General features: G+C 46.7%; 1 protein-coding gene across 1 annotated transcript in view; it reads left to right on the top strand.

Annotated features, from left to right (window-relative positions):
• MMP14 (matrix metallopeptidase 14) overlaps positions 1 to 24,859 on the top strand; it is a 50,772-nt gene that overhangs the window by 17,314 nt on the left and 8,599 nt on the right. Inside the window, exons 2-8 of the mRNA XM_060684795.2 lie at positions 6,478 to 6,626; positions 17,399 to 17,521; positions 18,753 to 19,060; positions 19,840 to 20,001; positions 20,908 to 21,071; positions 21,837 to 21,975; positions 24,664 to 24,814. Of these exons, the coding sequence (XP_060540778.1) occupies positions 6,478 to 6,626; positions 17,399 to 17,521; positions 18,753 to 19,060; positions 19,840 to 20,001; positions 20,908 to 21,071; positions 21,837 to 21,975; positions 24,664 to 24,814 (1,196 nt within the window). The remainder of the gene's footprint in view (positions 1 to 6,477; positions 6,627 to 17,398; positions 17,522 to 18,752; positions 19,061 to 19,839; positions 20,002 to 20,907; positions 21,072 to 21,836; positions 21,976 to 24,663; positions 24,815 to 24,859) is intronic.

The raw sequence follows: 24,859 nt of genomic DNA on the forward strand, positions 1-24,859 counted from the left end.
TAGAATAGAATAGAATAGAATAGAATAGAATAGAATAGAATAGAATAGAATAGAATAGAATAGAATAGAAAATATGGAATGGAATGGAATGGAATGGAATGAAATAGAATAGAATAGAATAGAATAGAATAGAATAGAATAGAATAGAATAGAATAGAATAGAATAGAATAGAATAGAATAGAATAGAAAATATGGAATGGAATGGAATGGAATGGAATGGAATGGAATAGAATAGAATAGAATAGAATAGAATAGAATAGAATAGAATAGAAAATATGGAATGGAATGGAATAAAATAAAAAGAACAGAACAGAACAGAACAGAATAGAATAACAATAGAATAGAATTACAGAACAGAATAGAATAAAATAACAATAGAATAGAATAACAGACTAGAAGACAATAACGGAATAGAATAGAATAACAGAATAGCATAGAATAGAAAGAACAGAACAGAAGAGGACAGAACAGGACAGAACAGAACAAAACAGACCCAAGGTTTCACCTTGGGCCTCTCCTCCATAGAGTCATGCAGTCCGGAAAACATTGCCACGGACGTGAGGTGAATCACCGTTGAGATTAAGAAAAGGGGAGGGGGAGAGAGAAGAAGTGACTTGGCAGTGTGTGTGTGTTTGTGTGTTTGTGCGCGATGATGCATCAGCAGGGATAGATAATCATGGGTGCGGATGGAGGGAAGGCAGCGTTTCCAAGAGCCAGGTGGAGGTGGAAACACGAAGAGATGGCTGGATCAGACAGCGGATTAACTGTAATGCCAGACTTGAGTATCCAGAAAGAAATGTCACTCCCATGCCTGTCTGCCTGTTCTCTATAATTTTTTCTTAAAAGTTTTCCAACAAGACGATAAAAAACTAGGACTACCTTAAAATCTAAATAAATAAATAAAGTAAAGAACTTGTTGTGGTCCGCCAGCAGCCTGCAGAGCTGGCAGTGGAGTTGGACAGTGAGAAGGCTGGGGAGGAACATGGACCAGTCCTGGAGGCTGGGGAGGGCTCGGAGGAGGGCTCTGCGTCGGAGGCAGAGATGGGACCAGGGCCATCTGGGAGCAAGGTGCGGAGTCCGGAGCTTCCAAAGGCGGATAGCAGAGAGGCAGAGGAACAGGAGGAGCCTGTTTCTAGTGTACGCATACGAAGAGCTGCCAGAAGGCAAGAGCAGTTAAAGCAAAAAGGACGACTTGGGAGTAAGGCCAGGAGATGATTGGCCCTTCCCATAAGCCTTAAAAGAGCAGCAACAGCTCTGGGGCTCTTTGTAGGAAAGCAACGTTGCTACATCTGTTTTGAGTTGGCGTCTCTTGTTTCTGAATTTTGTGGGGCTTTGCCAAGAAAGGCCTTTGGCAGGGTGCCAAAGAAGATAAAGAGGTTTGTGATGAGTCCGAAGGACTGTTTATGAAGGATTTGTTTTGGAATTAATTTGGACTAAGCTGAGAATGAAGTAATTCTCAGCTGTTCTAATAAAATATGTTTGTTTAGGACTGATTGTGTCTGGTAATAACTACTTGGGCCTAGGTCACAACAGAACTAAAAAGAAAAAACAACAACAACAGAGAAGGCAAGAAGAGAAAGAAAGTTGAAAAAAAAGAGAAAAGAAAGAGAAAAGTTACCTCAGACTTCCAGGATTTTTCAAAGCATATTTATAAATATATTTTAACCTCTCTCGGTCTAAAATTACAATGAACAGGTCATCCTCGACTTACGACCACGACCGAGCCCAAAAATATCCACAGCTAAGCAAGTTGTTTAAGTGAGTTTTGCCCCCCTTTTTACGACCTTTTTTGCTGTAATTGTTTGGCCAACCCCTGCCGTTGTTAAGTTAGTCACACGGCCGTTAAGCGAATTGGGCTTCCCCATGGACTTTGCTTGTCAGAAGGTGGCCTGACTAGGTGGCTCAGTGGCTAAGGCGCTGAGCTTGTCGATCAGAAAGGTCGGCAGTTCGGCGGTTCGAATCCCTAGTACAGGTATCCATCTCTGTTACTGTTAAGGTCGCAAAAAGAGATCACGTGACCCTGGGACATTGCAACCGTCCTAAATACATGCCAGTTGCCAAGCGTCCGACTTTTTTTATTTTTTTTATTTCATTTATATGCCGCCCTTCTCCGGAGACTCAGGGCGGCTTACAATAGCCTTCATACTTTTGTATATTTATACAAAGTCAGCTTATTGCCCCCACAAATTGGGTCCTCATTTAACCTACCTTAGAAAGGATGGAAGGCTGAGTCAACCTTGAGCCTGGTAAGATTCGAACCTGCAGAAATTTTGATCACGTGACTGTGGGAATCCTGAAATGGTCATAAGTGCGAAAAAACTGTCGTGTCACTTTTTAAAGTGCTGTTGTAATTTGAGCGATCATGAAATCAGAGGTGGTATTCAGCCGGTTCGGGCCGGTTCAAGTGAACCGGTAGTAGAAATCGCAGATGGACCCACCCATCCGACCTGGTTCTATGCCGTCCTATTTAGGCACATTTTTGAGGTTGTGCGCATGCACGGAAGTGGCGTGTGCGCTCACATTTGCGAACCGGTAGGGAAAGTAATTGAATGCCACCCCTGCACTAAATGAATGGTCATAAAGTGAGGACTACCCGCATTACACTTTTGTCTGTAATCTGTCCTTTGGAGCGATCAAATCTCAAATTCATGTATTTATTTATTGTTACGCAAAAAAAGTCCATTAGAGGCAGTGGTGGGTTTTGAAACTTTTTACTACCGGTTCTGTGGGCGTGGCATAGCTTGGTGGGCGTGGCTTGGTGGGTGTGGCAGAGGAAAGATACTGTAAAATCTCCACTCCCTCCCCAATCCAGGGGAAGGTTACTGCAAAATCCTCATTTCCTCCCAATCAGCTGGGCCTTGGGAGGCAGAGAATTGATGGGGGTGGGGCCAGTCAGAATTTTTACTACCGGTTCTCCGAACTACTCAAAATTTCCGCTACCGGTTCTCCAGAACTGGTCAGAACCTGCTGAAACCCACATGTAAAGGTAAAGGTAAAGGTTCCCTCGCAGATATGTGCTAGTCGTTCCCGACTCTAGGGCGCGGTGCTCATCTCCGTTTCAAAGCCAAAGAGCCAGCACTGTCCGAAGACGTCTCCGTGGTCATATGGCTGGCATGACTCAACGCCAAAGGCGCACCGAACGCTGTTACCTTCCCACCAAAAGTGGTCCTTATTTTTCTACTTGCCTTTTTTACGTGCTTTCGAACTGCTAGGTTGGCAGAAGTTGGGACAAGGAACGGGAGCTCACCCCATTACGCGGCACTAGGGATTCGAACCGCTGAACTGCCGACCTTTCGATTGACAAGCTCAGCGTCTTAGCCACTGAGCCGCCGCGTCCCTATAGAGACTCCTAGTCACCCTTAAATGCAGATATTGTCTTTGTTTTTCTGGGAAGTTCAATTTATCCATTTCAAAGAATGAATGCATAATTGTCAACTTCACCATCCGCTCCTCCGTAATGCTGGTGTCAATTTTTTTTTTATCTCCATCTATGTAATAATCTCGCCCGGTAATCTTAGATTCAAATAACCTTCTGTGGCTTTTTTTCCCCTTTAATCCTAAAAAGAAAAATTCCCGACTTCATCTGAATATTGCTCTTCAAAATCGTCTGTATCAAAGTATGTATTTAGATCCATTTTTTTTTTTTTAGTCTTTTAAATCTTTTAAATCTCCACCCAGCATGTCTGCTTGTCTGTATCTTCCAAGTGGTAGCATCTAATTGGCTTAGAAGTTCAACACGGCCAGATCTGATTGCTATTTGGGTGGGAGACCACTCGGAGATCCATAAATGGATGGAACCAAGACTGATAAATCAAAAAGGTTTTCTGGAAAATGGCTTCTGGGTGATTGCAAGAAAACGACACGGATACAGTCACAAAATTAGCAGGAGTTGAGTTGCAATCGAAGGACACTTTAGCTCAGGGGTCGGCAACGTTAAACACTCAAAGAGCCACAAAGGTCCTAACTGGAAGCCCGCGTTCAATTCTAGAGCCGACCGGAAGTCCGGTTCCCCCACCATAGAGTCTCCTCCTAGTGCGGCATCCTTTCTCCTCCATTTGTCCTAACCGAAAGCCCTATCAATCGTGGAGCCGACCAGCAACAGGGAGCCACAGCAGAGGGATGAAAGAGCCACATGCGGCTCCAGAGCTGCGGGTTGCTGACCCCTGCTTTAGCTGCATATGTGATGGTACTGCGTGGATGCAAGTGTGTACGTCAAAGTCTGATTTGTGTGATCAGTTGCTTCCTCCTCGGGAGCCTGCGAAAGTGCACAGGGGAAGAAATTTTCTGAACTTTTGCATAACAGGGCAGGAAACAGGGTTTGCGTTGTCGTTCTCGGACCCTGCCACGCGCCCGTCACACCCTTAACACAATCCTGGAATTCACCCCTTCTTCTTCGGCTGCAGGGTTTGTCAATCTCAACGGCTTTCAGATGGGTGGACTTCCCACTCTCCAAATTCCCCCAGCCGGCATGCAAAAACACAACCGCAATTTGGGTGCAGCCGTCAGTTTCGGTTCATTTGTGAGTGTCGGGGGAAGTTGGGGCATTGATTTTTTTTTTTTTTTGGTTTGGGAAGGCAGAAAAAAATAAGCTTTGCTGAACTTTTTTTTTTTTTTTTGGAAGCCTATAATTCTGTGGCTCGCGTCTGATTAAACTGTTTGAACTCCGACTCCAACCTTCAGAGTCGGCACCGATGGTCATCAGCCATGGACAGCTGCTGTGGACATCCAGCGTTAAAAAGGGCCTCTAACTAAGTTTCTACTAAGTTTCTAGTAAGAAAGAAACTAAGGTACTAAGGTAGAAACTAGAAACTGGAAAAATAGTATTATGTAAGCAAATTAAGCCAGACAACACGCTGTTCGCAGAGCACTTACAATATGTATATAAAGAGAAAATGTATAAATAATAATAATAACAACAATAATATAATACTCTACTCCACTCCACTCCACTCCACTCCAATATTCTATTCTATTCTGTTCTGTTCTGTTCTGTTCTGTTCTGTTCCGTTCCGTTCCGTTCCGTTCCGTTCCGTTCCGTTCCACTCCACTCCACTCCACTCCCTTTATTCTACTCTACTCCACTCCACTCCACTCCAATATTCTATTCTGTTCTGTTCTGTTCTGTTCCGTTCCGTTCCGTTCTGTTCCATTCTGTTCCACTCCACTCCCTTTATTCTACTCTACTCCACTCCACTCCACTCCAATATTCTATTCTATTCTATTCTATTCTATTCTATTCTATTCTATTCTATTCTATTCTATTCTATTCTATTCTATTCTATTCCATTCCATTCCACTCCACTCCACTCCACTCCACTCCATTCCAATATTCTATTCTATTCTATTCTATTCTATTCTATTCTATTCTATTCTATTCTAGTCCACTCCCTTTACTCTACTCTACTCCACTCCACTCCACTCCACTCCACTCCACTCCACTCCACTCCACTCCACTCCAATATTCTATTCTATTCTATTCTATTCTATTCTATTCTATTCTATTCTATTCTATTCTATTCTATTCTATTCCACTCCCTTTACTCTACTCCACTCCACTCCACTCCACTCCACTCCACTCCACTCCACTCCACTCCAATATTCTATTCTATTCTATTCTATTCTATTCTATTCTATTCTATTCTATTCTATTCTATTCTACTCCACTCCCTTTACTCTACTCTACTCTACTCCACTCTACTCCACTCCACTCCACTCCACTCCACTCCACTCCACTCCACTCCACTCCACTCCACTCCTCTCCACTCCACCATTGGCAGAAATGAACCAGGGTGGGAGCAGGGGAGAAAGATTTAAATAATTTCAGTTCTTTGTAGAGGTTCCTCATCAGATTAAACTAATTTGTCGTCAATCACTGATTAGATTAAATGGGAATTAAGAGGTGATACCAACCATTCATAGCTCAATAGCTCAATAAAGTCCTGCTTTTTAATCTGGACCTTTAACTACTGAACCAAAATAGTTTTCGTTTATCTGCAAGCAGTCCTCGACTTATGACCGTAACCGAGCCTGCAATTTGGGTCATAGGTTGTGACAGCCGTTGAGTGGGGGCCCCTCATGGGACAGTGACCCATTTTATGACACTTTATTTGTGCCGGTTATTAAGCGAAATGGTCGTTGGCTATGGAGTGGGGTGTTTTGTTTTGGTTTTTTTGCAAAATGTCCTAGATCACCGTTGTAACTGCAGGACATTTGCCGAGCACTTAAAATACGGGTCAGATGACTGCTGGAACGGGGATGGGGGAGTGGGGGACAGAACTCGGAACCTCAAATCTGGTTCGTACATAGCTTTTCCGGGGTCCGTCGTAACTTTAAATGGTTGCTCAGCCGCCGGTCCTAAACCGAGGACTTTCTAAATTGCTTTCGTGACATGCGGTTTTGATATCCTTGAGTCTTACACTTCGATCAGCTTTGAGTTTCGGTTTTTTTTCATGCTCCTGTTTTGATTTTCCCACCAGGCCTGGCTGCAACAATATGGGTATTTGCCCCCGGGCAACCTTCGCACCCATACCCAGCGTTCTCCCCAGTCGGTGTCGGCCGCCATCGCTGCCATGCAACGATTCTACGGACTTCGAGTGACAGGCACAGCTGACGGGGAGACTATGAAGTGAGTGGGCCTTGTTTTTCGTTTCCTGAACTCGGAGTCGTTCACCTTTCACCAGCTTCTCTTCTTACAAAATTTACTTTTTGAACTCTGAGGGGAAAAAAAAAACCCCCACGATGAATTGGGAGATTGTTAACGGATTACGTGCCACGGGGTGCTGAAGGAAGGAAAGACCGAAACATTGTATGATTTTGTAGACGTGGCTGTAGGCCTTGACCGAAATCAAGATAATTTATCTTTCTCTTAAACCTCTCTCTAAGCGGTTTACAGAGTCAGCCTCTTGCCCCCAACAATCCGGGTCCTTGTTTTATTGACCTCGAAAGGATGGAAAGCTGAGTCAACCTTGAGCCGGTTAGGATCGAACCGATGGCAGTAGGCAGAGTTAGCCTGCAACAGCAACAGCACTTAGACTTATATACTGCTTTACAGCTCTATCTGGGTCATCGTTTTACCGACCTCAGAAGGATGGAGAGCTGAGTCAGCCTTGAGCCGGTCAGGATCGAACTGCTGGCAGTAGGCAGAGTTAGCCTGCAATAGCAATAGCACTTAGACTTATATACTGCTTTACAGCTCTATCTAAGTAGTTTACAGAGTCAGCATCTTGCCCCCAACAATCTGGGTCATTGTTTTACCAACCTCAGAAGGATGGAGAGCTGAGTCAGCCTTGAGCCGGTCAGGATCGAACTGCTAGCAGTAGGCAGAGTTAGCCTACAATAGCAATAGCTTTTAGACTTATATAGTGTTTTACAACTGTCTCTAAGTTTACAGAGTCAGCATCTTGCCCCAACAATCTGGGTCATCGTTTTACCGACCTCAGAAGGATGGAGAGCTGAGTCAGCCTTGAGCCGGTCAGGATCGAACTGCTAGCAGTAGGCAGAGTTAGCCTGCAATAGCAATAGCACTTAGACTTATATACTGCTTTACAGCTCTATCTAAGTAGTTTGCAGAGTCAGCATCTTGTCCCCAACAATCTGGGTCCTCGTTTTACCGACCTCAGAAGGATGGAAAGCTGAGTCAACCTTGAGCTGGTTAGGATCGAGCTGCTGGAAGTAGGCAGAGTTAGCCTGCAATAGCAATAGCACTTAGACTTATATACTGCTTTACAGCTCTATCTAAGTAGTTTGCAGAGTCAGCATCTTGTCCCCAACAATCTGGGTCATCGTTTTACCGACCTCAGAAGGATGGAGAGCTGAGTCAGCCTTGAGCCGGTCAGGATCGAACTGCTAGCAGTAGGCAGAGTTAGCCTACAATTGCAATAGCTTTTAGACTTATATAGTGCTTTACAACTCTAAGTGGTTTACAGTGTCAGCCTATTGCCCCCAACAATCTGGGTCCTCGTTTTACCAAGCTCAGAAGGATGGAAGGCTTAGTCAACCTTGTGCCAGTCAGAATCGAACTACTGGCAGTCAGCGGAAGTAGCCTGCAATACTGCATTCTAACCACTGCGCCACCACAGCTCCCGAACGCAAATTATTTTCCTCTGTGTGTTGAGTACAGAGAGGAAAGCATCTTTCGGGGTTGTAGAAATGGGTGCCTCCCCAACTTTGGAACTGGCAACTAATGGCACCGACTTTAAGTCGGGTGACGAAGAGTGAGTTGCCGATAAAGGTGAATTATTTGTAGCTCGGGGTTGAAACGAGGAGTTCCTTGGTGCTCTCTGAGCTTGGTAGGTTTTTTTTTTTTGCGGACGTTTCGTGACCCAACTAGGGAATATCATCAGTACTAGAAGGAGAGAGAGGAGAATGAGGGGGAGGGAAGAGGAGGGGGAAGGAAAGAGGAGGACCGTGGGGTCCTTGATGCTCTCTGAGCTTGGTGATTTTCTTGCAGACGTTTCATGACCCAGTTAGGTAACATCATCAGTGTTAGAGGAGGAGGAGGAGGAGGAGGAGGAGGAGGAGGAGGAGGAGGACTATGAGATCTGTGGTGCTCCCTGACTTTGCTTGTTTTCTTGCAGAAGTTTCATGATCCAAACCAGGTAACATCATCAGTGCTCCCGATGATGTTACTTAATTTGTTACCTAGCACTGATGATGTTATATAGTTGGGTCATGAAACGTCTGTGAGAAAACCACCAAGCTCAGAGAACACCAAGGATCCATCAGTCCTCCTCCTCCTCTTCTTCCTCCTCCTCCACTCCGCAAACCCCACTCCAGCTTTGGCCTCACAATCAGGAGGTTGTGAGTTCGATCCTAGGTAGAGGCAGATGTAGGGTCTCCTGCTTGGGCAGGGGGTTGGACTAGATGACCTGCAAGGTGCCTTCCAACTCTGTTAATCTGTTAAACTGTTACCGTGTTTCCCCGAGAATAAGACCATGTCTTATATTTTTTTGGATCGTGAAATAAGTGCTTGGCCTTATTTTCGGGGTGGTCTTATTATTGTAGGGCGTGTGGAGCAAGACGGGGATCCACTTGCCATTTTACCTGATTTCCAGTTCTGTCTCTGAGGAGGGCTTATTTTCGGGGGACGGGTTATTATCTCCAAGGAGGGCTTATTTTGGGGGGAGGGCTTATTATCCAGGGGAGGGCTTATTATCCGGGAAGGCTTATTTTCAGGGGAGGCCTTATTTTTGGGGAGGGCTTATCCGGGGGAGGGCTTATTTTTGGGGAGGGCCTATTATAAGGGGAAGTCTTATTTTCAGGGGAGGGCTTATTATCCGGGAGAGGGCTTATTATCCGAGGAGGGCTTATTTTCAGGGGAGGGCCTATTATAAGGGGAAGTCTTATTTTCAGGGGAGGGCTTATTATCCGGGAGAGGGCTTATTATCCGAGGAGGGCTTATTTTCGGGGGAGGGCTTATTTTCAGGGGAGGGCTTATTATCCAGGGGAGGGCTTATTTTCAGGGGAGGGCTTATTATTCGAGGAGGGCTTATTTTCAGGGGAGGGCTTATTATCCGGGGAGGGCTTATTTTTGGGGAGGGCTTATTATCCGGGGAGGGCTTATTTTCAGGGGAGGGCTTATTATCCAGGGGAGGGCTTATTTTCAGGGGAGGGCTTATTTTCAGGGGAGGGCTTATTTTCGGGGAGGGCTTATTATCCGGGGACAGCTTATTTTCAGGGGAGGGCTTATTATCCAGGGGAGGGCTTATTTTCAGGGGAGGGCTTATTATCCAGGGAGGGCTCATTCTCTGGGGAGGGCTTATTATCCAGGGAGGGCTTATTTTCAGGGAAACATGGTAAATATGAGCCGAGGTGGCGCAGTGGTTAGAGTGCAGTACTGCAGCTACTTCAGCTGACTGCTAGTTCAGCAGATCAGCAGATCAAATCTCACCGGCTCAAGGTTGATTCAGCCTTCCATCCTTCCGAGGTGGATAAAATGAGGACCCAGATTGTTGGGGGGCAATATGCTATATGCTAACTTTGTAAACCGCTTAGAGAGGGCTGTGAAGCACTTTGAAGCAGTATAGAAGTCTAACTAATAAATAAACAAATAAATAAATAAATAAATAAACTGTTAAATTTCCTCAAGAATGAGTTAAGATGGCCTACTTTTGGGAACCTCTTGTGAAAGGAAAACCGATGCTGGTTTGGAGAGAGGTGTGAATCGGAAAGCCAGCAATCCATCGTGGCTTAGATCCGATCTAGAGAAACGTCCTTGCTGGAAAAACCCAGAACTCATCTTTTTTTTTTTTCTAAGACGTTATCCAAGGCTTCCCACATCGCTGGCAGTCAGCAACAGATCTTACAAAACCACCTCGGATGATGTCACTTGGGGGGGGAAGTACAAGGTTGCGGTTGTGTGCGTCGAGGGAGGGGAACCAGATGCGAAAGTCCCAGCCTTGGCGAGTGGGCAGCGTGGCTGCAGGGCATCCTGTGTTGGGGTTGGCCCTTGGCAAGCCTACAAAGCGACTAGTGTCTGGTGAGGTTAGCGTTGACCAGTGGGACTCCACACCACAAGAAGTTGGCAAAGAAGAGAGGGGGAATTGGAAATAAATCTGGGAGCAGCTTCAGACAGGCGACGATGGCTTGGGATTACTCAACGGCGTTGGGGGGGCCGGGCAGAAGAGGTGACTGTCACTGGGAAGCTTCGTTGCTGTGTAGGCTGGCTGTCAGAACGGTGGCCATTTTGTTAATCGGACAGAAAAAAGAAATATCCGTGATGAAGAATGAAAGCGGTTTATTTATTTTTTTAAAAAAAACCATTTGATGCAAAGTTTTGGATCACACAGAATTCTTCTTTCATGTTAGGTGATCTTTTTCGGCGTTAGCAATTTAAAGATATCTGGGTTTTAAACTCCCAGACAAGTTAAGTTGCCAATGTGAAGAACTTATGGGTTAGGTACTATTCAGTATGGTTGTTTGTCTGTCTTATCTGTATCTCCATTTTGTTTTCTCTCTCTCTCTCTCTCTCTCTCTCCCCCCTCTCTCCTCTCTCCATTTTGGTGTCTATCTCTCTCCATTTCTCTATCTCTGTCTATCTATTTTTCCAGTTTACTTATCTATATCTCTCTATTTTGCTGTTTGAACCTTCCTTCCTTCCTTCCTTCCTTCCTTCCTTCCTTCCTTCCTTCCTTCCTTCCTTCCTTCTTGCTCTCTCTTTCCTTCTCCTCACCTCTCCATCCATCCACCCACCCACCTATCTGTCAACCCATTTATCCATCTATCTCTCACCATTTTGCTATCTGTCTGTCTCGATCTGTCTGTCTCTCTATCTGTCTGTCTCTCTATTTGGCTATCTGTTTGTCTATTTCCATTTTGCTATCTTCCCCTCTCTTTCCATCTGTCCATCCATCCTTTTGTGACCTAGGCCCAAGTAGTTATTACCAGACACAATCAGTCCTAAACAAATATGTTTTATTAGAACAGCTGAGAATTACTTCATTCTCAGCTTAGTCCAAATTAATTCCAAAACAAGTCCTTCATAAAAAGTCCTTCGGACTTATCACAAACCTCTTTATCTTCTTTGGCACCCTGCCAAAGGCCTTTCTTGGCAAAGCCCCACAAAGTTCAGAAACAAGAGACGCCGACTCAAAACAGATGTAGCAACGTTGCTTTCCTACAAAGAGCCCGAGAGCTGTTGCTGCTCTTTTAAGGCTTATGGGAAGGGCCAATCATCTCCTGGCTTTACTCCCAAGTCGTCCTTTTTGCTTTAGCTGCTCTTGCCTTCTGGCAGCTCTTCGTATGCGTACACTAGGAACAGGCTCCTCCTGTTCCTCTGCCTCTCTGCTGTCCGCCTCTGGAGGCTCCAGAATCCGTGCGTCGCCCCATCTCTGCCTCTGGGCCTTCCCTTGACTCCAGGACTGGCCCATGGTCCACCCCAGCCTCCTCACTATCTGATTCTGCTGCCAGCTCCGCAGGCTGCTGCTGGAGCACAACACATCCAACCATCTATCATCCATCAATCCATCCGTCGATCTATCTCCATTTTGCTATTTGTCTATATCTCTCACTAGCTATCTTCATTTTGCCGTCTCTCAGTCAGTCAGTCAGTCAGTCAGAACAGACAATTGCTGATAACATATACCATTTTTCCTTTAGAAATAGCACTAGCTCTTAGACCAGGGGTCAGCACAGTGGTGGGTTCCTCCCGGTTCGGTCCGGTTCGGCCGAGCCGGTAGCGGTGACGATATGACATCACCGAACCGGTTCTCCCCCCCCCGCCCTCCTACCCACATTATTCTTACCTTTTATTTGGTCCCACCCCCAATCTATTGCTGCCTCCTGAGTCTCATCTGATGACTAGAGGGGAAAAAAAACTGTTTAAAATCTTGCCGCGGGGCTTCAAAGGGCCGTCCTACAGCTGATCAGTGTTAAAAGCAAACAAATGAGTCGGGTCATAAGTGCGCGGACTGGTCGTAAGTGCGAGGACCTTCCAGAAATGACTCTGACCAGCTAGCCACACCCACCTAGTCACATGACCTCCAAGCCACACCCACAAAATAAGCCACGCCCTCAAAACCGGTAGTAAAAAAATTTAGAACCCATCCTTGGGTCAGGAACCTGCAGCTCTGGAACCGCATGCGGCTTTTTCACCCCTCCGCTGCAACTCCCTGTCGCTCAAAATATGCGTCACAACCGCCAATGTGCGACACCCACCGGCGCACGATTTATTGAGCTTTTCAACTCCCGGTAGGCCGACCAGGGATAAATCCAAGAAAAGAAAAGTTTCAGAAGAGAACAGAACGTTTAATTCAACTACATAACGCTAGTTTTGTGGCCCCTCAAGAAATCGTCAGGCGCGGGAAGGGTTTTGTGGCTCCCGGTGTTTTCTTTTCTGTGGGAAACGGCTCCAAACGGCTCTTTGAGTGTTTAAGGCTGCAGACCTCTGTCTTAGACTTATATACCGCCGCACATGGCTTCACAGCCCTCTCTAAACTGTCAACGTATTGCCTCCATCAATCTGGGTCCTCATTTTACCCACCTCGGAAGGAAGGATGGAAGGCTGAGTCAACCTCGAGCCGATCAGCATCAAACTGCAGGTTGTAAGTAGGTTTCTACCTAGTAGTTTGGAAAAGCTTCATTTGGGAACTTTACTCTGTGGTTATGTATCTGTTTAGAAATCGGTTAGGTCATTATTTATCTGTGGTTCTATTTGCGTCCATGGTACTTTAGGAAGAACGAGCGGTTAGAAATAGACGCAGACCAAGACAAAGAGTTCAGGGAAGAATAGAGATGTCGCTACGTTTATACAGTTTCTGGCATTTCACGCTATAAAAAAAAAAATATTCCAGCGTGAGAGAAAAGACGAAACCTGAAATGGGAATTAGGAGATGCAGGAAAAATAGACCTAGAAATTTTGAGAGGGTTGGTATACGATCAATGGAATTTATCCAGGATAAATTATGCATTTTTTTCCCCCATTGCTCTGAGTTCCTGAAGAAAATCTATGCAATTTTCTTTGGGAACAATGTGGAAGTGATTCCCTTCCTTCCTTCCTTCCTTCCTTCCTTCCTTCCTTCCTTCCTTCCTTCTTTTCTTTTATGTACATTGGGAGCATATGCACCGACAAATTCCTTGTGTGTCCAATCACACTTGGCCAATAAAAAAGTCTAATTCTAATTCTAATTCTAATTCTAATTCTAATTCTAATTCTAATTCTAATTCTAATTCTAATTCTAATTCTAATTCTAATCTTTCTTTCTTTCTTTCTTTCTTTCTTTCTTTCTTTCTTTCTTTCTTTCTTTCTCTCTCTCTTTCTCTCTCTCTCTCCCTCCTTCCCTTTCTTTCCCGAGATGGCGCAGTGCTTAGAGTGCAGCACTGCAGGCTACTTCAGCTGACTGCTAGCTGCAGTTCGGCAGTTCAAATCTCGCCAGGCTCCAGGTTGACTCAGCCTTCCATCTTTCCGAGGTCGGTAAAATGAGGACCCAGATTGTTGGGGGCAATAGGCTGACTCTGTAAACCGCTTAGAGAGGGCTGGAAAAGCACGATAAAGCAGTATATAAGTGCTATTGCTATTTCTTTCTTTTCTTTCTTTTCCTTCCTTCCTTCCTTCCTTCCTTCCTTCCTTCCTTCCTTCCTTCCTTCCTTCCTTCCTTCCTCTTTCCTCCCTCCCTCCTTCTCTTCTTCCATCCCTTCTTTCTTTTCTTTCGCCTTCCATCCATCTCCTCCTTCTCCTCCTCCCTTCTTCCTTCTTAAATTTGCTAAGCCTGAGAAATCTTACTTTATAGATCTGTCTGTCCATCAACCAACTTATGCTTGTTACTGCATCCTGGTTCCCCACTGCAGACCTAACCCCACTCCCCCCAAAAATCTATTCCACACCCTACTGTCTCAATTAGACCACCATTGGCTTATGGGCAGTGGTGAAATCCAAATTTTTTTTTACTACCGGTTCTGTGGGGGTGGTTTGGCAGGCGTGGTGTGACTTGGTGGGCGTGGCAGGGGGAAGGATACTGCAAAATCTCCATTTCCCACCCCACTCCAGGGGAAAGATACTGCAAAATCTCCATTCCCACCCCACTCCAGGGGAAGGATACTGCAAAATCCCCATTCCCTCCCCACTCCTGGGGAAGGATATTGCAAAATCTCCATTCCCACCCCACTCCAGGGGAAGGATACTGCAAAATCTCCATTCCCTCCCCACTCCAGGGGAAGGTTACTGCAAAATCCCCATTCCCTCCCCACTCCAGGGGAAGGATACTGCAAAATCCCCATTCCCTCCCCACTCCAGGGGAAGGATACTGCAAAATCTCCATTCCCACCCCACTCCAGGGGAAGGATACTGCAAAATCTCCATTCCCTCCCTACTCCTGGGGAAGGATACTGCAAAATCTCCATTCCCATCCCACTCTGGGGCCAGCCAGAGGTGGCATTTGCTGGTTTTCTGAACTACTCAAAAATTCCACTACTGGTTTTCCGAACTGCTCAAAATTTCCGCTACCAGTTCTTCAGAACCTGCTGGATTTCACCCCTGCTTATGAGTAGGAAAGAGAGTCATATTTCTGCAGCTAAACCGTGGGTTTCGTTGGAGCCCAGAGTACTTCCCACTTCTTAATTTAGGCCAAGGCATCCATTAAAAGCCTTCTGGTGAGCTAGGAATTAATCAGCTTGTGGGTTTGAAAGTCATCCATGACTCCAGAGGCAACAGCGATGGTGTTCCTTGACCAGCGATGGGTTTCACATTTTGTTACCACCGGTTCGCACCACCGGTTCGCCACCACCGGAATTCTGCACATGCGCTTGGCTTGGAATTTCCGCGCATGCGCCCCTCTTCAAATACGTGCCTAAATAGGATGGCATAGAGCTGGGGCGAGTGGGCAGGGGCAAGTGGGCAGGGGCGAGTGGGCAGGGGCGGGCCCACCTGTGATTCCCGCAACCGGTTCTCCTGAACCGGTCTGAACCGGCTGAATGCCACCTCTGTCCCTGACGTCCGATAACGGGAACGATATTCCAAGATCTTTTTTGTTCAACTTGCCCAGGTGGCCTTCAGTCTTGGGGAATCTACCTGGCTGCTTTCCCATTCGAATTCCAGCTTAGATATGACCCTTGTTTGAATCTCGCCTTCATTACTTTTGCAAATAGTAGGCGCCGAACGTATCCAACATACTTTCCTCTTCCTATTTTCCCCACAACGACATTCCTGAGAGGTGGGTTGGGCTGAGAGGGACGGACTGGGCCAAAGTCACCCTGCTGGCATTCATGCCTAAGGAGAGACTAGAACTCACCGTCACCTGGTGATTGGGCCAAAGTCACCAAGTGGGCTTTCGTATCTAAGGTAGAACGGGAACTCACCATCTCCTGGTGATTGGCCCAAAGTTACCCAGACAGTGTTTGTGCCTAGAACTCAGAATCTCCTGGTGATCGGCCCAAAGTCACCTAGACAGTGTTTGTGCCTCATGTGAGACTAGAACTCACCATCTCCTAGTGATTGACGAAAGTCACCCTGCTGGCATTCATGCCTAAGGAGACTAGAACTCACCGTCTCCTGGTGATTGGCCCAAAGTCACTCAGCTGGCTTTCATACTTAAGGTGGAACTGGAACTCACCATTTCCTAGTGATTGGCCCAAAGTCACCCAGACAGTGTTTGTGCCCAAGGTGAGACTAGAACTCACTGTGTCCTAGTGATTGGCCCAAGATCACTCAGCCAACATTCATACCTAAGATGAGGGTAGAACTCACTGTCTCCTGGTGATTGGCCCATCACCCAGACAGTGTTTGTGCCTAAGGTGAGACTAGAACTCAATATACTCCTGGTGATTGACCAAGGTCATCCAGCTGGCACTCATGCCTAAGGAGATACTAGAACTCACCATCTCCTGGTGATTGGCCCAAAGTCACTCAGCCAGCATTCATACCTAAGATGAGGCTAGAACTCACTGTCTCCTGGTGATTGGCCCAAAGTCACTCAGCCAGGGTTCATGCCTAAGAGGAGACTAGAATTCACTGTCTCCTGGTGATTGGCCCAAAGTCACTCAGCCAGCGTTCATACCTAAGAGGAGGCTAGAACTCACTGTCTCCTGGTGATTGGCCCAAAGTCACTCAGCCAGGGTTCATGCCTAAGAGGAGACTAGAATTCACTGTCTCCTGGTGATTGGCCCAAAGTCACTCAGCCAGCGTTCATACCTAAGAGGAGGCTAGAACTCACTGTCTCCTGGTGATTGGCCCAAAGTCACTCAGCCAACGTTCATGCCTAAGAGGAGACTAGAATTCACTGTCTCCTGGTGATTGGCCCAAAGTCACTCAGCCAGGGTTCATGCCTAAGAGGAGACTAGAATTCACTGTCTCCTGGTGATTGGCCCAAAGTCACTCAGCCAGGGTTCATGCCTAAGAGGAGACTAGAATTCACTGTCTCCTGGTGATTGGCCCAAAATCACTCAGCCAGCGTTCATGTCTAAGAGGACACTAGAACTCACTGTCTCCTGGTGATTGGCCCAAAGTCACTCAGCCAGCGTTCATACCTAAGATGAGGCTAGAACTCACTGTCTCCTGGTGATTGGCCCAAAGTCACTCAGCCAGCATTCATGTCTAAGACGAAACTAGAACTCATTGTCTCCTGGTGATTGACCAGCTGGCATTCATGCCTAAGACAAGACTAGAATTCACCATACTTAAAGTCACCCAGGGGGCTTTCGTATCTAAGGTGGAAACTGGAACTCACCATCTCCCGGATTTTAGCCCGGTGCCTTAACCACGAGACCAAACTGACCAGGTTGGCTATGTACTGCCACCAGACACGTCGCCTCCATTTGCCCCCTTCTGAAGATGTGGGGACTGCCACAATTTCTGCCCCCTCTTAAACGGGGAACACCGCTTTCGGAGGGATGCAAAAGAACTTTTTGGGAACCCAGAAGCCACTCCCTGCAAACTTTTAATTTTCTGGTTTTCTCTCTCCTTCTAAGGGCTATGAAGAGGCCTCGTTGTGGCGTCCCGGATAAATTTGGAGCGGAAATTAAAGCCAACGTGAGGCGCAGGCGCTACGCGATCCAGGGTTTCAAATGGCAGCAGATGGATCTTAGTTTCTGGTAAGACGCAAGCGATTGTTGTTTTTGTTAAATTCTGCATGAAGGGCCAGGAAAGAAGGAAGCTAGAAAACAGGGTGGGGAACTAGAATTCATTTGAAATCTTGTCGCTCCGGAAACTTCAGTTCCCTCCTATCCCAAACACCAGGGTGATTTTTAACATATTTTGGCACAAACATGAGGACTAGAAGCCTTTAAAAGAAAATAAGTGTTCCTCAACCCTGGGCGACTTTAAGATGGGTGGACTTCAACTCCCAGAATTCCCATGCTGGCTGGGGAATTCTGGGAGTTGAAGTCCTCCCCATCTTAAACTTGCTGAGGTTGAACTTCCTGGCTATGGAATTCTGGGAGTTGAAGTCCACCCATCTTAAAGTTGCCTAGGTTGGACTTTCTGACTGGGGAGTTCTGGGAGTTGAAGTCCACCCATCTTAAAGTTGCCGAGGTTGAACTTCCTGGCTGAGGAATTCTGGGAGTTGAAGTCCACCCATCTTAAAGTAAAACAATGCACTAAATCTTACCGTTATAAGTCCAGATTCTCAAGTTCCCTGGAAGATTTCCTGTACCTTCCTCATTAACTTCTGGAGATGTTAAAAGCGTCAATCAAAGATACCCAAATAAGATCGATTAATATCGATTAATAAAGCTGAGAATAGGAGCCCTTGATTTATCATTGAGAGACGAAAAAAATTGAGGTTGGGAGAGACAAGTGAACGGGTTAATCTATCCAACACATCACAGCAGCTTTGCTAGCCTGAGGTCCTTCAGCTATGGTGGAACCACAATCTCAGAAACACGGATTTCTGCCTTGAGCAGAGGGTTAAACTAGAGGATCTCTAAAACCCCTTCCTTTCTATGAATTTATGGGGTGCTAGTTGACAATTCTGGCAGCCGAAGTCCCGAGACACCTAGATAACATTAGGTTATGGAACACAATGTTGTGGATTGTGAAGGGTCTTGGCAGTAGACAAATTGTCTTCCCATTAAGGCAGAGGTCTTCAAACTTGGCAGCTTTAAGACTTGTGGACTTCAACTCCCAGAATTCTATGCTGGCTATGCTGGCTGGAGAATTCTGGGAGTTGAAGTCCACTAGTCTTAAAGCTGCCGTGCTTGAAGACCTCTGCATTAAGGTGTTGTGTGAAGCAAACCCAGTTTGTAGATCCTGGTTAGAGATGTAAAACTGTGGTATGAACTCAACCATGGGCTCTAGGCCTTCATTTTTTTGCCTCTATTGCAGCATCCAGAACTACACACCCAAGGTTGGCGAACAGGCCACCTTTGCCGCCATCCGACGGGCCTTCCGCGTCTGGCAGTCGGTGACGCCGCTGCGTTTCCGCGAGGTGCCCTACTCGTCCGTGCGGGAGGGTCGTGAACCGCAGGCGGACATCATGATCTTCTTCGCCGACGGCTTCCACGGGGATAGCACCCCGTTCGATGGCGAAGGCGGCTTCTTGGCCCACGCCTACTTCCCGGGGCCCCACATTGGCGGCGACACTCACTTCGATGCGGCCGAGCCCTGGACCTCTCGCAACGATGACCTCAGCGGTGAGGGCGGGATTATGGGGCAACCTTTGATGGAGGATGTTCCGAGGTGGGGGATGGAGACCGTGACCCTTGGAGGAACCCGGAAGGCCAGAGAGATTGTGCGAGTGACTCACGGATGGTGATCCATCTGTGGTTAATCCCATCTACTACTCACTCGCTTGGGGCACGGCAGAACGTTGCTTCTCTTTTCCACTTCTCTAGACTTCCTCGTTCGTGTTCTCAGTTCCCCCTAGACAGTGGTGAGAAGTTTTTGAGGTCAGAAGTGGGAAGGATGCCCGTAGAAGAGGCTCCATGCTCCATGTCCCCAATAGCAATAGCACTTAAGACTTCTATACCGCTTCACAGTGCTTTTACAGCCTTCTCTAAGCGGTTCACAGAGTCAGTATATTGCCTCCAACAATCTGGGTCCTCATTTTACCGACCTTGGAAGGATGGAAGGCTGAGTCAACCTGGAGCCGGTGAGATTTGAACTGCTGAACTGCAGCTAGCAGTCAGCTGAAGTAGCCTGCAGTGCTGCACTCTAACCACTGCGCCACCTTGGCTCTTACCTGAGGTCCTTCAGCTGTGGTGGAACTACGACCTCAGAAACACGGATTTCTGCCTTGAGCTGATTTTTTTTTTTTGCTGAGCTACCTAGTCCGGATTGTCTTCTGTGAATCAATCACTCTCTTCCTGCGGTTCCTCCAGGTTGAGGGAAGTTGCAACAGCTGGAGGATGAGGTAGGGATTTTCGACAGCGTCCTTGGCCCTGAGTTCATTTCCTGCCCTTCTGCCTTACAGGAAATGACATCTTCCTGGTCGCCGTCCATGAGTTGGGTCACGCACTGGGGTTAGAGCACTCGAACGACCCTTCTGCCATCATGGCCCCTTTCTACCAGTGGATGGACACGGAGAACTTCGAGCTGCCAGAAGATGACCGGCGGGGGATACAACAGCTCTATGGTATAACAGAATAACTGAGTAGGGAAGGACTTTGGAGGTCTTCTAGTCCAATCCCTTGCTCAGGCAGGAAACCCTATACCAGTGATGGCTAATCTTTTCTGGACGGAGTGCCCAAAGCATGCACCTGAACCCACAAAATGCAATGCACGCTCGCCCCCGCGCATGTGTGCGTGGGCCCCCGCACACACCCTGCCCCCCGTGCACGCGTGCATGACCCCCCCCGTATGTGCCCCACCCCACGTATGCGCACGTGACCCTCCCACATGTGCCCACCCCGGCCCTGTGCATGCGTGGCAGAGCTGAACTGGGGCGACAGCTCATGTGCCCACAGAGAGGGCACTGTGTGCCACCTATGGCACATGTAGCATAGGTTCACCATCACGGCCCTATACCATTTCAGACAAATGGTTGTCCAATCTCTTCTTAAAAACTTCCAGTGTTGGAGCATTCACAACTTCTGGTGGCAAGTAGTTCCACTGGTTAATTGTTGTAACTGTCAGGAAATTTCTCCTTAGTTCTAGGTTGCTTCTCTCCTTGATTGGTGTCCAACAACTAGATCCTTCATGGATTTTTCTCTCTTCTTCCCCAAACACCATTTTAAAACGTAGCCTTTTGTTCTTGGTCAATTCAAGTACATCCAGAATGGGGAGGTTTGATTTTCCTCCTTTCTAGAGGTCACTTTGACCTTTCTTAGTTATGTTCCTCAACTCCTAGAGAAGTGTTCTTCACTCCAGAACCCATCCTGAGTTGGATTCAACTCCCGTCGTCCTCAGCTGCTGGTTGTGGAGATGGGAGACTGTCCCTGGGGAGGAAAACCACTTAGAGAAGTTTCTACCCCGTCGGCCATCTTAGATTTTGGAATTCAGGTAAAGATTCAGACCAACTCTGTTCCTTCTTTCTCTTCAGGATCTGAAGGTGGCCATCCCACCAAACCTCCCCCAATCCCTCGGACTACTCCAAAACCCCGAAACCCTCACAGGCCCCCCAAGAACCCGACTTACGGCCCCAACATCTGCGACGGACGGTTTGACACGATTGCGGTACTCCGGGGTGAAATGTTTGTCTTCAAGGTGAGGTGTTTGGAGAAATTTAGCATCGCTAAACTGAGAGGAAGGCTGCTGGCTGGGTGGGAGACACACGTTTTAGATTTTGGACCAATTCTGCCATTCTGCGTGGGGCAGAATTCTACAAACTGAATCCTGCGTTTGAAACCCAGCACACATTTCCATGAAATTAACCACTGATGGGTTGCTGAGTACACCATGTTTCTTTAATTCAGGGGTCAGCAACCTGCGGCTCTGGAGCCGCATGTGGCTCTTTCATCCCTCTGCTGCGGCTCCCTGTTGCTGGTTGGCTCCACAATTGATAGGGCTTTCGGTAAGGAAAGGTAGAGGAAAAAGGATGCCGTGCTAGGAGGAGACTCTATGGTGGGGAACCGGACTTCCGGTCAACAGAGGAAAAAGACGCCATGCTAGGAGGAGATTATGATGGGGGAATGGGACTTCCGGTCGGCTCCAGAATTGAATGGGGGCTTCTGGCTAGGACCTTTGTGGCTCCTTGAGTGTTTAAGGTTGCTGACCCCTGCTCGAATTAGAAAAGATTACATTCAACTAGATCTGGATTACAGGTGGACCTCGATTTAGGACCATAATTGAGCCTGAAATTATGGTCGTATGTTGTATGGTACCACCAAGCACCTAATCCCTGATTTATGGTATCTGTATTTAATGATTTTTAGACATGAAGATGCCTAGATTTGACTTTCCCACGGAAATGAGGTTTCTTTTCATTTGCATAACTTGACTGATGGAATGAAAAATTTCACGTTTTTTCAGGATAAATGGTTTTGGCGAGTACGTAATAACCGCGTGATCGACGGATATCCCCTCCCGATTGGTCAGTTCTGGGTCGGTCTTCCTGCGTCGATCAACACGGCCTACGAGAGGAAAGATGGGAAATTTGTCTTTTTCAAAGGTTAGTGGACTTATGTTTTGGGTCTGAATGGCTCGACTTTTGATCGAGAAGAGCTAGCAAGATTACAGAGCGTGAAGGAACAAATTTAAATCTCTTCCCGTTCTCTACATGGTCTCCTGGTTTTTGCAAACCGAGCCTAAAATGTGAATTTTAGTGAACTGCCTATCAGTTGTAAATCATCGGCAAAACATATAGACAGTCCTCAACTTATGACCTGTTCTGACCTAGGCTTCCCAAGAGTATGAAGCAGACTCCTTGTTCTGACAAAAAGCCTTTTTTATTAAGTTACTGTGAATTCTTCTCATTCACATCCAGCAAAGTCTTTCAAGGGAGAATTTACAGTCACAGACCTTATTTGGCTTGGAGAGCTGCCAGGCCGATATCTTCAAAACCTGTCAAGGAGCCACGAAGTAATTGTCTCCTGCAAACTCCACTCCCCTTTCGCTCCTCTTTTATTCCCTCTGGGAGGAGCCATTCATCGTCCACCTATGGCTTTACTCCTGAGTCGACCCTTGTTCTTTAGCTGTTCCCTTCGTCTGGTAACTCTGCGGATGCGCACAATGGGAACAGGTTCCATCTGTTCATCTGCCTCACTGATGTCTGACTCCGAAGGCAGCTGATAACTGGCATATGGCCCTGGCACCCTCTCTGCCTCCTACGCAGAGCCCTCATCAGAGCCTTCCCCAGACTCCAAGACTGGCCCATGTTCCTCCCTAACCTCCTTACTGTCTGAATCTGCTGCCAGCTCTGCTTGCGGGCCACAACATGACCATAATTAATCCTCCGACTTTTGCTGCTAAGTGAGACAGTTGCATTGTGAGTTTTGCCCCATTTTATGGCCTTTCTTGCCACAGTTGTTACGTGAATCCCTGCTGTTGTTCAGTTAGCAACGTGGTTGTTAAGAGTATCTGGCTTCCCCATTGAATTGGGTTCGTCGCAAAAGGGAAGCATGTGACTTCAGGACTCTGCAACCGTCGTAAATATGAGCCAGTTGCCAAGCATCTGAATTTTGATCATGTGTCCGTGGGGGGATACTGCAATGGTCGTAAGTGTGAAAAACGGTCATCAGTCACTTTTTTCATTGCCGTTGTAACTTCGGTCCCTAAACGAATGGGTTGTAAATTGAGTACAGAGAGACTAAGTTACATTTGTGGTTTGGTTGGTACATTTCAGTGAAAAAGCGATTCCCAAATTGGTATCTTCCTAATGTCTCTGGATATCCCATCTCCACGCCTCCCGCTCCTGTAGCTGCAGGTTGCACCAGCTGGGGAGTATGGGAACTGTAATCCAAGACCTCTAGAGAAGCCCTCTAGAGAAGACTTCTTTGGAGAACACGACATTGGAGTAACATTGAAATTCAGAATGGTGCAGGATCGCTCAAAACCCTCTGCTCTTTAATGTAACGTGTCTTTGTACCATATTGGTGTGACTCAGATTTTAATCCACCTGGATTCTTTATCAGCCCAAAGAGAAACTTAGAAACGACAAGAAGCCTAAACTCTACTGGTTAATGACTGCAATAAAGTTATGCTGTTGGTTTGAGCTCCGAACTTGGCATTTGGGTTGCAAACGTTTCATCACCATTCGAGGAGACATCGTCAGTGCGTTTTGAGCTGGGCTCGTCTATTGACAGACGAGCCCAATTCAGAACAGACTGACGAGGTCTCCTCAAATGGTGACGATACGTTTGCAACCCAAATGCCAAGCTCGGAGCTCAAACCAACAGCCTGACTACCAACCCGAACTACTAATATTTAAACACATTATAACTGCAGTAAAGCTATTTGATTTGAGAAGCTAACAAGCCAGGTCTCATTTCCAAGTTTATTGGCACAAACAAAGAAATAGTCTGTCCATTCATCATTCTGTTTGCATCAGAACTACCTGAAGCCACCAGTGATATACAACTCGGACCTGGGGTTTCAGTTATTCATTTTTTCAATTTGGCGTTAAATGAATCAGAGGATCAACTGAATCGAACCGAACTGAAGAATATAACAGAGTTGGAAGGGACCTTGGAGGTCTTCTAGTCCAACCCCCTGCTCAAGCCAGAGACCTTATATCATTCTAGACAAGTGGTTTTCCAATCTCTTTTTAAAAACCTCCAACAACTTTTAGTGGCAAGCTGTTCCACTGGTTAATTGTCTTCACTGTTGGGAAGTTTCTCCTTAATTCCAGGTTGCTTCTCTCCTTGATTAGTTTCCATCCATTGTTTTTTTTTTTTAAATTTGATTTATATGCCGCCCTTCTCTGAAGACTCAGGGCGGTTTACAATGTGCTCAGCAATAGCCTTCATCCTTTTTGTATATTTATACAAAGTCAGCTTATTGCCCCCACAAACTGGGTCCTCATTTCACCTACCTTAGAAAGGATGGAAGGCTGAGTCAACCTTGAGCCTTGGCGAGATTCGAACCCTGCAGTAATTGCAGGCAGCTGGTCTTAATAAGCTTAATAACAGGGTGCCTTAAACCCCTGTACTACCAAGGCTCTTGTTTACCTTCAGATGCTTTGGAGAATAAGCTGAGCCCCTCTTCTTTGTGGCAGCCCCTCAAATACCAGAATGCTGCTATCATGTCTCCCCTAGTCCTTCTTTTCACTAGACTAGAGAAACCCAACAGTTTTGAATGTTTCTCAAACAAAGACCAGAGATACTTAGCACGGCTTGGTTGACCGTCTCTCTCCTTGCAGGGGACAAACATTGGGTTTTCAACGAAGCCAACTTGGAGCCGGGATACCCGAAACATATCAAGGAGTTAGGAAGGAGGCTCCCCACGGATCGGATCGACGCTGCCCTTTTCTGGATGCCGAGTGGAAAAACATACTTTTTCCGGGGAAATAAGTGAGTTGGCCCAATGTTTATCGTCTCTGCTTCTGTTTAGCTGGA

This window comes from Pantherophis guttatus, chromosome 4, assembly GCF_059756535.1.
Source record: "Pantherophis guttatus breed Tessera chromosome 4, ASM5975653v1, whole genome shotgun sequence".
NCBI lineage: Eukaryota > Metazoa > Chordata > Lepidosauria > Squamata > Colubridae > Pantherophis > Pantherophis guttatus.